At 43.5% G+C, this 15,458-nt stretch overlaps 1 protein-coding gene across 1 annotated transcript in view; it reads right to left on the bottom strand.

The window, feature by feature from the left end:
• OBSCN (obscurin, cytoskeletal calmodulin and titin-interacting RhoGEF) overlaps window positions 1-15,458 on the bottom strand; it is a 138,293-nt gene that overhangs the window by 105,459 nt on the left and 17,376 nt on the right. Inside the window, 7 exon segments of the mRNA XM_064505657.1 lie at window positions 3,921-4,218; window positions 5,673-5,718; window positions 5,720-5,921; window positions 9,241-9,252; window positions 9,716-9,988; window positions 13,915-14,190; window positions 15,026-15,292. Of these exon segments, the coding sequence (XP_064361727.1) occupies window positions 3,921-4,218; window positions 5,673-5,718; window positions 5,720-5,921; window positions 9,241-9,252; window positions 9,716-9,988; window positions 13,915-14,190; window positions 15,026-15,292 (1,374 nt within the window).

Raw genomic sequence — 15,458 nt, 5'->3', positions numbered from 1 at the left:
CTTCCTAGTGACATGTAAATAACACAGAGAGGAACAATCTGTATACAGTGTCCTTCAAAACATTTTCGCTATCCCATTGTTTGCAGACATTTAGCTGCATCTGGGCATTTTAATGAAGATAGAATTCTGAAATGTTCTGAAAATATCCTACAGCTCAGGCTCAACAAAATGATAAAGATATGGCTCTTAATGTGGAAAAGTACTTGGCCTACGCTATGCATAAATTTGGCCTATAAAATCAAAGTATACTTCTCTATCTTCAGAAATCTCTGATTCTTCAGAAAACTGACAACAGGGAATATTCTCTTAATACCTAATAGATGTAACAAGAAGGATGTGTTTACAATCACTCTCTTCCACAGTACTACTTGGTACTTCTGTCTCAGCAAATGGAGCTGGCATCAAAAGGATATAATGTGTAATTAATAATTAGATAAATACATGTATTTAAAAGATTAAATTGTCACCTTGCTAATTAGGACTGAGTGAAGCACTGCATCGTTTTATTGATTACTTTAAGAATTGTTTATCTGGTTCTCCTTTTCTATCTCTACCAGCCAGAGGTGTAGTTACTGTTAACTTTTGTCGTAGTGTGTAACTGAGAGTTGTGGAAGGACAAATAGAGCCTAACTAAAAGGCTTCCATAATTGCAGAAGAAATGCAGGATATTTATGATACATTTACCCGATAGACTCGCATCCCTATCTAGCTTGAGAAACAGCAGCAGGGGAAGTGCGGCAGCCCAGGCTATAGCGCAGGCTGCCGACGCCTGGTTGGAGCCCAGGTATGTACCGGAGGGTTAAAGTCTGTGATTTCACTGCTACAGGAGCCCAAGCTTCAAAGATGAACTCTGGATTGGCACGTGTATGAGGCTGCCATCACCCTTCAGTCACAGGGCAAGCACTGAAGACAGCCCGCTTCAGGCATCTGGCTTATCTGGCTAAGGTAACCAAACAGAGTTTTGGCTCTCCCTAGCAGTCATGGTGAACCTCTTCCATAACCTCTGCTACTGCCTTCCGCCCCCCAGCCACTCAGTGCAGTCTCCTAGCACCATCCTCTTCTCCTCCTGGATGACTTTCACTCCTCCGCTGTCTCTATCATGTCTGCACTCTGAGTGGCAGCAGCTGCCTGGGAGGGTAAGGAGTGGGGTAAGTTCAGGTCAAGTTCCTATGCTGTTGACCACAGCAGTACAAGCAATCCCGGAATCCACGCCACAGGCTTAGTGACAACATCGCACCGCCCATGGAGAGGGACGGGTCCTGCAGGGAGCATGCCGAAGCAGGAAGCCAGCTTCTCTGCTCTGAACTGGAGGAGCTCCTCTGCTGGCACTGACTGTAGGAGGGCTGTTAGGAGACCACAAGGCCTGCTCATTAACCAGGAAGAGTACGTGGCCTATGCTGGGTGATGTGAAACTCCCCAAAGGGACAGTTCAGCTGACTCGGAGGTTCAAGCAGCATTCAGACATCTCAAAGACCTTAAGTGCACGCCATGGTTTGCATTCTAAACTGGCTGCAGAAATATTAACCTTTCAGCCTCAGTCTACAAATTGGACTACAAACATGTATGGCACACTAAGCAAATGAGTTCCAAACCAGCCTGTGTAAATGGGTGTCGTGTTTAAAGTGACAGATTAGCAGGGCAGGAATATTCCAGCTAGGCTACTTGCTTGTGCTCTGCATTCTCGTCCTTTAATATCAAACATTTTTATAACGAGAGAAAATGCGACTAAATCTTTTAATCAGCTTAATCAGTCCGACTTGTGATTAGTAATTCTGCTGGATTCAAACTGATCTCAAAGGTAACAACGACTGACTTCAAATGACTGACGCTAATCATTGATTTACCTCAGAAATCTATTTGAAAGCTAAGCAAGCATTCACTGCAGATGACATTTCCAAATTTTAGGTGGGAGTGGTTAGTGAAGTTCCACTAAAACTGAGGAAGAAGATTTTCAAGCCCCAGAGCTTTGGCCCACTTCATATAAGGATTTTAAAAGCAGTTCACTGCATCCAAGGAACGTTCAGATAACGAGCTTGCAGAATCGGCTCTTGCGGCTACACCCTTAGTTCAGTCCACAAGGTGTGCAGCACTCACTTCTTCTTACAGTAAATCGAAGGGCCAGTAGCTACCCCCAACACTCAATACCGAGCATCTAACCTTCAAGCTGTCCTTAGAAAGGGAAGGTTTGGTGCCACCAGTGGAGCACTGGAGCACAGGAGCTCTGAAAAGCTCTCCAAGTGCAATGGTAACAGGATAAATTAAGACTCGGAAAGCCACAGCACTTTGGGATAATCTAGTAAGATGAGGATTTCTGCATGAAAGAGCCAGCCACTCAAAGAGCACTCATAATCCCTTTTGATTTTCACACTAGATCATTTTCCAATGAGCTGCGGGACTTGCATGTCATCTTACAGTTGTACACATGAGAAATACAGCAACTGTAGCTAGGCAAGCACTCTCCACTTACGACAGAGGGGGAAAGGTTTTACATTACCCTGCGCAGCCATGAAGTCATCCAGTTTGGAAGAGAACTGAAAACCTTTGGTTTCTGAGGCAAACAGCTAAGAATAGCCCTCAGACAGAGAAATTCAAATTAACAGCCCTAATTTCCCTACCTCTCTGGACTAATGCACAAGTTGGCATCAGCAGCTGAGCATGAACCGAGCTCCCTCCAAACCATGCCATGCTCTTTCTATTAATGGCCATTTTGCATTTTCACTGAGTGATGTCTCTCAAGTCTAGCCTCACCATTATCCATCCTTCATTGAAGCTGGCAATTTCCAGAGTCAAAAGCATGAGCCGTGCAACTCAGGAGAAACAGCCTAAGGTCCCCAACTCACAGCCTGTGTACAGCACACAGCATGAGGACACCTAACAGCTGATGGTTTATAGTAAATGCTACAGGGAGCAGCAAAGCATTATGCTACAGGAGCAATTGCCTATTGCTCACAGGAGACCGAGGAGAGCAGAATGCCCCAAGACAGTAAGAGAGCAGTAAAGACTGCCACCTTTACAAGAGAACAGAACGCGAGCTATGCCCTGCAAGGACTTCAGGTCTCTAGCATGTGGAGAAGCAGGAAAGTCAGTAGATTCCCAGGGCAGTTGCTCCTCTACATAGCTGCTAAAATGCCAGACCTCTGCCAGGATTAAGGTCCCAGTGTGCTTGATGCCATAAAAAAGCAGAAGAGAAAACAGACTCCCTGTTCGGTCAGAATTTGAGACAAGAACTGTAAAGTTTACAGAGAGGCATCTGGCCTACAAACAAAGGCAGCACAGCATTATTACTTTGAATAAAACAAACAAAAAAGCCCTTCTATCAGCCAGTTCCGGTTCCTCTAAATGCTACTGCATAAATACCACTCAGTAGACCAGTGTTGGAGCACTTATCATGGCTTGAAAACTACAGTTCCGCATCCAGTAACAGCTTCTGATGAAAGAAGGGTTTGGGGAAAAGCTGGATGAAAGGTTGTTAAATTCAACTCGTAAATCAAGTTGAACATGTCTGTAACTGTTTCTGTTCACCATTCACAAATGTTTCATGGCAAACTGAGTCTTGAGGGATGGGTTTGCACAGCCAGATTGTGGAAAGCTCAAAAGCAATTCTTTGAGAGGGAGGGCATTACGTAGAGAAAAGACAACACAAAGAGGGGAGAAAACAGTGACTTTTATAGATAAGGAGCAAGGAGAAGACAAAGAACACTCTGGCTTCAATATCTCAGCTTTAGGGGACATACAGCTGTGAGGCGAGGTCTGATGGTATCACAGTACTGACACATAACAATAGATCTGCCTGGTCTTACACCATCTCTCTGACCTGGTAGCTTAGACCAGCGTTTCTGATATTTTGACAGAACGAACATGAGAAAACACCCAGAGACAAAGAAAAGGCAAGGAAATGTAAATCAAAATGTGTCTCCCACCTGGAACGACAATCTCGAAGTTCAGTTTCTGGCCGGCAGCCTCACAGGTGTACACGCCAGCATCTTCCTTTTCTACCTGGCTCAACACCAGCCGCCGCAATTTGCCCTCCGACTCCACCTTGAACTTCTTGCTCGAGGTGATCAGCTTCCCATCCTTGTACCATTTCACCTCGGTGTTCTCCTGGGCCACCTCGCAGCTCAGCGTGGCGTTCTCTTTCAGGACCGCTGGCACCACATTCTGCCCCTTGTACTTGCTTGCAAAGACATCTTCTGTCTCTGCAACGAGGACAAATAGTCGCTCATGGTTTTTTGCAGTGTTCTGCAGCGCTTACAAAAGTTCCCCTTATTTCTCTGTATTTGTCCCTAATAGTCAGTACCACGACAGCTTGGTAATACAGGAAAATACATTCATCTGTATTTTGCAGATGGGAAATCAATAGGTGACTTTCCCAAAATCATATGGGACCTCTGGGACAAAGTTAAGACTCTGTGTACAATGCCAGCACAGATTTGAACACGGGACGTAGGGTACCACCACCCTCTGCCTGAACCCTCCTATCTCATCTCTCTTTGTGTGCCTCTTTAAGCTACCAGTGATTCAGAAGGGAACAGCCCTCATATCCAGGGACCAAGCAACATTGCTAGACTTTGACACCACTCTCATTGCAGTCTAAAACGTATTTGCTAGGAGTGCACTACAGGGGGCATGAGGGAAGGATAAGTCCCTCTCTTTCATTCTTCTCAGTATTTGGAAGACCCACACTAGGATGCCCCATTTCAGACTATGTGCTAGAGGCACCCTCTTTGTTGATCAAGCAAATGCAATAAAACATAAAGTTGCATCAGTCAGTTAGATTCAAAAGACAGTTTCTCAGTTTCAAACAATTTAAGAGCTGCTCTCCACTTCCACTGCACAACTCCCAGTTTAGAGCTGGTCCGCAGACTTCATCAATTCTTGTTGCACTTCTGCAGTTCTCAAACCAAGCATCTAGAATACCTCAAGCTTGGTGAATTTGTGAGAAACTATATGGAAGGTGCCATCTTACCCCTCGCTTTGACCAGAAGAAAAAGTGAATATGAAATTGTTTTAGTCTAATAGAAGAAATGACATCCAAAGACGGTACAGCCAGCATTGGTGCAAATGGAAAGCTTCTCTCCTATTTCAGTGTGTTCCCGACCTCAAGCACCAGGCTACTCAAGGACTGTGCTTCAGATGGCTCTCCCACAATCTATGTACCAGACCCAGCCTATTTGCTAGATTCCACCGCGCTCTGCTAATTGCAGAATCTACCACTTGTGCCCTATCAGATTTTGTGTCCAAAAAAAATTCTTCACTGATAGCCCAGCTGTCCTCTTTCTACCTATTTGGGTCACTCAAATTCAGTGAATTCCCATCCAGTTAGACTTCTTCAAACACTTCCCCCTTCCTTTTAATCTACCCTTCTAGCTCTGCTATGGCCTTTCACTGTCATTCTGGAGTGCTTCTGCAGACACATCAGGTGATTGCGAGAGGTGCAGATGTTATCCTCCATGCCCACCATTTGATGCAGCTGCAATTAGTCATGGAAAAAAAAACTGTGTGTAAAAAAAAAAATACATGTTGGTACGACACTTGGCTGAAAATCAAGTCCTACAGCTGTAATATTTCACCCCAAAGAGGTTGTGAGATAAGCCCCTGACTGTAAGATGCTATCCAAAATGGAATATTCCTTTATCTTTGCCATCCCTTTCTGACATTTTCTCATCTCTGACTTTGAATGTTACTTCTTCATTCTGTGTTGCACAGCTACAGCTCCCTGTCTTGCTGATTCACATTCATGATCGTGAGCTTACGTTGTGTTCCCAGTGAGGTGAATATTAATTTCCGGTTCTGCCTAATTTCAGTTTCATTCTTCTTCCATACCACAGCTTCATTTGCTGCTGGCACCTCCCATAGCAGCCGAAGGCCCCTATAAGCACGGACTGTCGTTTCCAGAGTCGCTTGGCTCTTGTCTACAAACGCTACAGGTTCATAGGAAAAAAGGGAGAGAAGACTAAAAGCAGAAAGCATCTTCTGCTTTGACTCAGGCTTACTCAGCCTTACTCAGCACAATGCTAAGAAAGATACAGTTACAGCTGTAACTGCATTACTCCTCTGCTGGTCACACTACCGTGCTGAATGCTCAGCTCGGGATGACGCTCACAATGATGATGACGCTCACAATGATGATGACGCTCAGAGTGATGATGACAACAATGAACCATGGTTACCAGCCATAGAAATCCTCTCCAAGTTACAGCAGAGGTATCTGTACTGTAACTCATCATCCAAGTTTTAAATCATCCAGAGAGTTACTATCTGTTGGTCTCCTGTTTGGGAGCTGGGTATGGATGAATCCAGGTGAAAAAGCTGCCTCAAGTCTTGAGAAAAAAGAAGCCTGGGATACAGAAGCTCATGTTCATAGTCTCTTTCGGGCCTTTAATATATGTAAACAGATGAATGAGCTACTCTATCATACACACGTGTGTTTCTCTCTCTCACACACACGCACGCCTATATCTATCTATATATATACACACACACACACACACACGAGAATACTTTATTAACAATGATAAACCTCACTGCATTTGGTGTGACTGTTTCCATGAGTAAAATGGCAGCAGAATCAGTTCTTGACATGTAATTTCATACAAATAATACTCAACGTGTTTTGGTCAAATACATGGAATTGGAAAATGTTTGCAATTTTATCGGCGTTCTTCTGAAGTGGTGATTAGCTCCAGTGCAAGTGGACTTACTGATACCCTGGTCCTGTCTACCCTGAAAAGCTATCAACCTACTAGGTGCACACTGCAACATTAATACTAGCCCTATGTCAGAAGAGAAGAGCTTCTAGATAGGTGTGGATCTATTCCTATCTGTAGCCATAACCAAAATCCACCTCACTAATACGCGGTCATTTTCTGCTTCCCATCTGGGAATCAGGCATGAATGCTGCTACGGAGCACAGACAAGGTGATTTCTACTAACGGAACTGCATGTACACACAGGCATGAGCAGAATCTGGCCCAACATGATGAGATCCTAAAGCCTCACGGGTGAAGTCTTTGTGCTTTACTTCACAGCTCCTGTGTCATCACAAACATAGATGTTGATGCCCCAACTTTCTGACAGATGGTACAAGCTCCTTCTCTGATCTTTAGACAACTGCTCTCACTAACAGTGCAGTCACAGTCCTCTGTCCCACATCCTGCCTCTTTTAAATCAACCTGAGATGCCTTCCAGTTACTGACACTTTAATCACCACTCACTGTTTCTGATTTCAAGCAAGCTTGAGGGAATATGTGTTGATGTCCAAGTCCACAGACAGTTTTGAAAAGATCTAAGAAGCTCAGAGAAGCTTGCTAGAAGTGGCAAAAACCTTCTTTTACATATCTCTGAGCCCGTATCTGCAACCCCTTGTTCACATGATCTGTCCCACTGGATAAATCCTTTCCCAAACCACATCAGGGTACATGTGGGTAATCTCATTGATAAGACATTCTCCAGTTTCAAAAGGACCAAGTAATATGTGAGGCAGTAGAATCACATCTGCTCACTGAAACTGATCCTCACAGCAGAGAACTCACAACTGCTCACAACTCATGGAGCTCAGGTGGTAGAGATTCCTGCTTTGATACTTCAGCTCACATCCTGCTGACTGCACAGGCTGGTGCTCATATATATGAGCTGTATATATGCACACACATAAACAGTGTGAGTCATGTATGCCACAATGCTATAGCACTTTCATCCATTTAAATTTTTTGCAAATACATTTCTAAAGGTAGAAGCGAAGGCAACTAAGTGGAGGCAGGCACCTTGTCTGTGAAATGTGAGATAACATACCCAACACACCTTGCCACTCACTAACGAGCAGTGTCTGATGAGCATATCAGCTATTTCATACCCTTCACTCCACCACACCAGCCCCTGCCTGAAGAGCAAGCTGAAGGCTATCAGTTAGAAGCAACCTTAGCTTAGTATTGCATTTCTTTTTGCAGCAACTGTTGTTTTCAGTCACTAAGTATCCCAAGGACAACTGGTATGCTGCAGCCATGCCAGGCATGTGGCATCAGGGAACAAATATTTCATTAAAAATTGTAATCATTAGGAGCAATCTATTTTAAAAAATTAGATTACCAAGGAAGGACAGTCCCTCCAGAGTCCTGCTGTTCAAGATTAAGGGGATAACTCATTACCATAAAAGGCAGATTACTTCCCTGCCCTAATTTCATTCCTTGATTGTGCAGTGCTTCTTATTAGCACTCTGGAAACTTTTTGTGGTGAAATATGAAACAAGGTGGAAGTTGTCCTAGCTAAGGTTGTTAACAGGCTAGTTCAACCCCTGTTCACCAAGAAGTTCACAGGGATTCGCAGATATTTTGCAGATATTGATTTGATTCGTCTGAACCACGGGATGTTTTGTAATGGGAGCTATAGGTGGGACTCATCAAACCGATATTCAGCCATCAAAAAATGAGGCATCCTGTTTCAGGTAACCATGCAAACTCCTTCTACACTTGATGTGTAAAGACAGCTCCAGAAAATATACATGTATTTTTAATCTGTCCTAGATAGCTCTCATCAGATTGTATCAACTGTCCTCTGGGGGTACCTTTCGCTCTGCATCAACACGTTCAGATGAAGCCTAGCTATTTTAGACAAATTTTCCAATAAGTAAAGTTAGGGACTATGAATTACACCCACAGTGAAATTGCCAAGTATTGGATTCTCAACCAAACAGAATTGGAGGCATGATGCAAAGTGAATACTTGGGCAAACAGCTGTAAACTTGAAGCAATCCCTCTAGCTCAGTAATCCCTCTACCAATCCCTCAAGTCCAGTGCTGTGCTAGATCAAGCAGCCCTGCTGAGTTTCCAGGTAGTCTACGGACAGCATCATAGCAATACAAACGTACTGTTACAGGTCACAAGCACATAGCTTTGCAGGACACTCGGTTGTTACTTCTCTTAAATTTTATTGCATTGCAGCATGTAGACACACTGTGAGAAAGTTACACTGGTGTTTCAGCGTGTATCTTGAGACTTGGTTAAAAATTAGGCTTAAAATGTAAGCCAGAAAACTACTTTTAGAGGAGAGGTTCACATCAGGCTATGCAAACTGAATCAGCTGAATTTCACAGATATTGCATTTCAAAGAATTTCTTGTGTCATCTTTTACTCCGCCTCCATCCTGGACTGGAATACATCAGTGGCAAGCATTTCCCTTTCGGACTTGACCCGATAGGCACGTGCTTTAGCACATGTTTTATGCTGATGGGCACACGCCATCAACTAATGGCTTCACCTACAGTACCTAAGGGAACATATGGAGCTGTCTCAGAGATCAGTGTCCTTTGGGAATAACAGGAGGTGCTTGACTGTCTACATCAGAAGTCAAGCTTGTCAAAGGAGGACACAGGACTCACAGTAAGACTTGAGTACCACTTTAGTCAGGAGGTTCAAAGACAGCATAAATGGTGGAGCAATTACTAAACTGAAAGAATACAGATAGGGCTCTCAATCTGTCCAACAAGTGAGGTGTTTTGAGTCATGAAGCCAGCCCTAGTAAAACCTTGAGCTGACCTGAACACATAACGGCATGGTTATATGATTTGCCTGTATTGTGGATTTGAATAGGGCTAGAGCCTCTGAAATAGTACTATGCAATCCTGGCCCAAAGAACTGGTAATCTAAGAAGTAACAGGTATATTTAGCCAAGTCCTGAGTGTGTAATACAGCCTGATCCCATATTTTGATCATGAACTTACCTGAGACTTTTAAATCAAAACTAAGAGTGTCATCTCCAATTTTGCAGGTGTATGTTCCCTCATCTTCTTTCGTCACAGCTGAAGCCACAAGCTTATGCAGTTTGCCCTTATCTTCCAAAGTGAATTTCTTGCTTGCTGTGACTTCTCTGCCACCTTTGTACCACTTAACCATGACATTGGCTTCAGAGGTCTCAGAAACAAATTCAGCCTGTTTTCCAGTGATGACTCTGATAATTCCTCCGGTTTTCTCTTTATTTGTGAAAGTTGCAAGTGCTGAAACAAAATATGGACACACAGTGCTTTGAGAAATTGTGTGGACATGAGTACATACACTTATATCTACATTAGATATTAATTTATCAACATTAGATATTAATTTATCACAGGGCCAAATATACATGTTTAATTATGGATCTAATTATTAGATTTTAGTGCAGAAGCTTCCAAATTTTCAGACTTTATAAACCTTATACCAAGTCATCCTATGTTCAAAAGCCAAAGGAAATGCATCACACAGGGGAGAGGGACTTCTAGGCAAGAGAGGTTTAAGAAAAAATCTGAAATAGGAGAGGTAAGGAAAATAAATTTAACTCCCTCTTTGAATTCTGTCAGACTTAAACATCTATTTTTCAACAACTGTTCTTTCTAACAGCACTCCCATTACCACTGCTGGGTATTAGCCCAGTCCACCCAAAAGCAGTTATTAGCTTTCACTGCTGCTACTGCAACAAGCAGTTATAGTCCAAAATCTGGGCGAGCTAAGCGTGACTCTCTCAGACTTTCTTCTACCCCACAAGTTGGAGGCTCAGAATGTGCTATTATCAATAACAGCTATATTCCCTGGTGCAACAAATGGGGACTCTTCTTTAGCTCAGAGACCTCCAAACACCCTGTCTGCAAGGACGGATTTTGCGTTTGGATTCCTTGCTTTTAGCCATTCCACTGGTTATTTATATTCCTTCAAGTCTGTGGCAGTGCTTTTAAGTACAGACAGATTATTAAATATTTGCTGGGGACCCAATATTCACCAGCTTGTACAGTGGCAAGGTCTGGAGACTTAAAGAATGAAGAGTGATTAACTTGCCAAACAGTGCACAGGCAAGAAAGAAAAAAGAAAATCTCAGTCCCAAATCTTCCCCCAGTCTAGGACTGAGAAATATCCAGCAAGCAAATAAATAAGGAAGGGGAAGGGAACGACTTGATGGTGCAGTCAAGGGCCTCTTCAGTTCTGGTCCTCGTGTGATTCCATTCAATCACCACCTCTGGCAGAGACGGAAACTTGCCTTCGGTAGTACTTGACCTCTGCAGGTCTCTCCCAGCCCTGCTTTCTAGGGCCAAGTTTGCTAAAGCAATTTCTACAGGTAAACAAGCCACACCATAAGCACTTAAGCCAATGAAGCCCCATTTCTTATTGGTTTGTGTCTTGGGGCCTGTTTCCAGTGGTTTCTCTGGTGACTCAGAACAGTGGAGTTCATAGTGCAGCCTTTCCTTCAGTGGGACAACAGAGTAGTCTTTCTCCTCTACCTAGCTCACGAAGCCTGCAGAGCCTGAATGCTGGTGAGACTTCTACAAGGAAAGAAGGAAGAAGGTTCATTCCTGCACCTTTCACTTCCTTAGGAAACTAGAATAAAAAACACAGCCACGGCAGTCTGAAAAAAACTGTTTCAAACTGTACTGTTTCAACAGATTAGGTTGTGTCAGAGGACATCTGGCATGTGAAGTCTCATGGCAGAGAAGGGCCTGCAGCGATAAGTGGCAATTGCACTTTCTAGCAGGGCTCCTTTGGGCCCAAGGCCCAGCAAGTGACACACCTCTGGTTGCAGCTCGACACAGCGGCCTCTCGCCAGCCCTGCGATGCCCATGTACCAGACACAGCTGACCTTCACATCAAATGATTCACCAGCTAACTATGTCTGATTTATAGGAAGAACAGGAAAAAAAGGTGGCAATGTTGAAAGGTGAAATACTGGGAGAGCATGATTGTGGGAATCAGTTCTGCAAGCCTCCTTCTCCAAGTATGAGGTTTATCAAAGCTGATTCTCCAGTAACCGAGCTACTAACAGCAGACATTTAAGGTGCAACTTGCCAACACCGATTCTGAAATAACAGCATTGATTACTCATTTGATAGCCATATCATAGCGAAAAGTGCATAGAGACACCCTTCAGCTAATTCAATGAAATATGTGGGTAGATCTCTCAGTGAGAAAGATGACGCTAAAGAGGCAGAGAGAGAGAGAGAGAGAGAGAGAGAGAGAGAGAGAGAGAGAGAAGAAAAGCAAAAATAAGAACAAAATTCGTCTCTGCATAAGTTTAGTTACATTTCTGAACAATTTTTTTCAGCTGTCTTCATGCCTCTTTTGAGTTTGCTCTTTGAGAATAACCAAGTAGGTAAGTGCAAAATATAAACATCACTCTGGAGCTCTCTTGTTTCTACAAAGGCTGAGGAGGTGACAAGCCAGCAGAGCACAGCGCAGAAGAGCCTCATACATACTCAGAGTAGAAACAGTGCAATCATTGTGGGGAAGAAGGTGCACGAGGCTCTATTTGTGTTACTCTAATTGTATGGAGCCCTGCACAGATCACTGTGCTGCAGATTTTCAGCGTCAAAGAGAAAAATCTTTCTGTGTAGCCCGCAAAGGATTCTTAGTTATTACAACCAAGACCCAGCATACTGATCTCAGAGATCAGACACTTCTACACTTTCAGGAAAATAGGTAGCTGGAGGGAAAATATAACCCTCACTCTAAATCTATTTAAGTATATAAAAGACCATTATAGAATGATAGCTGAGTAAACTCTCCTGTAACTCTTTACAGCTCTCTTCCTCTCTAAAGTTTTTGATCTCTGTTGTAAACATGCTATTTACATCCTCCCTTGTAGCCATCCTGAGAGAACAGGAGGAAGGCAAAGGCTACACTGCTCTTCTTCCTACCTTCTCCTTGACAAAACAACTCCTGGATCTGAGGGGAATTTAACAGGTTAGAACTCGGATATCAAATGCTCCAGCTCTACAAAGTGACCTTTGCCAGTCCAAAGCAATATTGCTACTGAGCATACCCCAAACTATGTCTGACAGCAGGCCAGACTGTCCTGGAGTCAGGTCTTATACTCTGAGTCTCAGCATTTACCTAGATGACACCCATTGGGAATGATCTGGGAATACCCTGGTGCTTTTCAGCCAAATTCAGGTCCTATTCAAGTCAAGGGAAACACTCCCATAAAGTAGTTCATAAAATCTTGCACAGATAAGAAGGCTTATAAGGGGGAGGCTTAGTTCCATTGATTTCAGGGAAAAGGTTAAAGGTCCAGCATCTGGCTCTGTGGGGATGTGTGGTCAAAGTGCCTGCCAACCAGATATGAAGCAATCATGAAGGAAGGGACTGCCATGAAAGAGAGAACAGCTGTACAACAGAGCAGCTGTAAAACTGTATTGGCCCTAATTTGACAAACAGGAAGCATTAAAAGATAATGACATTTTGCTGTTTTATACAGCCTTTTCCACCTGAATACCTTGCAAAAAGAAATGAGAAAAGCTATTCAATGTCCTCTGGAAAAGTCTGTTCTTAATCCCCAGGGTACTGACAGAAGAAAACAAACAAACAAACAAAAATCCCCCTCAAAAACCCAAGTCCAAAATGACCTTGCTCCATCAGCTTTAACCAGAGTATCATATAGCAAATACAGGGCAGATATGGGAACACTTGTATCTTGTCCTGTCTCCAAGGCTGAATTTCCTCCTCACAAGAGCATCTTTTCATTACCCACAATTCAAGCGCATGAAGTAACACCAAGTTCTTGGGGATTCTCCAGATTTCAATCTGAGTGAAAATACAGCTCTGCATCACTGAGATGGGGTGTAAGGGCTTGTATTCACTCCCAAGCTCTCCACCTCTATGACCACACATACAGTCAACACTGGATTAACCCAGCTATCATTCTATAATGGCCTTTTCTTTTTCCTTAAACAGATGTAGAGTGAGGGTTAAATTTTCCCCCCAGCTACCCATTTTCCTGAAAGTGTAGAAGCTTCTTTCTGATCTCTGAGATCAGTATGCTGGGTCTTGATTGCATAACCACTCCCCGCCACAGTGGCTCATGCCCGTGCCTCTGGAGTACTCCCTTTCTGTCCTCCAAAAACTCTGCTTGCTAAGGGCAGGAACGGGCCTTTAATGCAAAGTAGTCCAGACAGTCGCATACCTTTCACTGAAAGCTGATAGACCATTTTATCCCCTTCACAGATGCACTCATAAACCCCAGCATCCTCTGTTGCAATGTTGTGAATTCTCAGGGTGTGCCGCTTCCCCACAGTTTGATGTTCATATTTTTCACTGGCCTTGAGCTCTTTCCCATCCTTCATCCACTTCACAGTAGCATCTGCATCGGAAAGGTCAGCCTGAAGCTTGGCTTCCTCATGCAGTTGAGCAGAAACCTTTTCCATGTCTCTACTCTTGTTGGTAAATCTCACTGGAGCACCTGTCAGGAGCAAAGGCCTTGTTATTTCAACTTATATCAGACTAATGCCTCCCTGATATGTCTGCTGTAGACCACAGGATCTTTGAAAAAATATTAGGTCCTGCTCTTGCTCTCATAATCATGTTAATATAGAGCAGCTTCTTCTAGTTCAAGAAACTCTATCTGGTTTTATTGCCAGTGTCATTGAGATAAAAATATGGATGTCCCTTTACTGATTAATAATACTTTAAAAATGCTTTTGCAGAGATTTTCACCCAGAGAAACACAACCTTCCAGAATGACTGACTATTTATTACCTTTTGCCTTGCAAAAGCACGTAGATACAGATATTGCTGTCATTCCTTAGAGGAAAGCCAAAGCACCTAAGTCTCAATGCTGCATCAAGTTATACAATACTAACTTGCGTATCACACTCGTCTGTGGCAGATTAAAAAATCTCCAAGGAAAGCCTTCATCAATAAGTAAGGATCCTTTAATTTTGAATGATTCCACTAGAGTCAGAAAGGCCAGCCAAACCTGGAGCTGAAATTACCAATCGAAGGTCACGCACTGACTCCATAGTAGATCTGGTCACAGAATCCACTCACTGATGGCCCCATAGCACAGAAATTCTTGAGCTGATGCTAAGCAGTCCAGACACCAAGCAGCTGGGTGAGCAGCTCACTCTGAACTCCACCCTGCCATGGCCAGGTTATTACCAGGACTCACGCTAGTTCACAGGACGTGATTTTGGATACTCCCTACAGTGCAGGCCCCACTCAGTGAGGGCATCCAGCCCTGACTCTAACCATCATGTCACAGCAACTAGAGGTAGGACAGAGAACAGAGTCAATACCTCTCACTCTCATGCTGGTGCTGGTATCAACATTACCGGCGACAAATTTCACTTCTGCTCCATCATTGTTCTTGGTGACATTCTTTATGATCAGGGTGTGAGTAGTTTGGGTTCTCTTAATGACACAGGTCTCACTTTCCTGTAAGACTTTACCATTAAGGTACCAAGTGCCGGAACACGTCGTTGTAAGGTCCACAGTAAATGTGGCATCCCCTCCAGGTACAGCTTCAACAGTTGTCAGTGGGCTTTTCACAGCCAGGACTGGTGCTGGGGAAGAACAACACGTATGTCTGAGACAAAAGAACACAAGGCTGACATGCTGAAGAGGAGTCCTTCCTAGGAAGGAAGTTCTCAGGGGATAAATGGGGAATGAAGACATGAAAAAAAATCCTTCAGTGCTTATACAATTTGTATGGACTGAAGGCAATGCACA

The sequence above is a fragment of the Dromaius novaehollandiae genome, chromosome 2, assembly GCF_036370855.1.
Source record: "Dromaius novaehollandiae isolate bDroNov1 chromosome 2, bDroNov1.hap1, whole genome shotgun sequence".
Lineage (NCBI taxonomy): Eukaryota > Metazoa > Chordata > Aves > Casuariiformes > Dromaiidae > Dromaius > Dromaius novaehollandiae.
The sequence above is the reverse complement of the archived record's forward strand: the minus strand, read 5'-3'. Positions and strand labels throughout refer to the sequence as shown.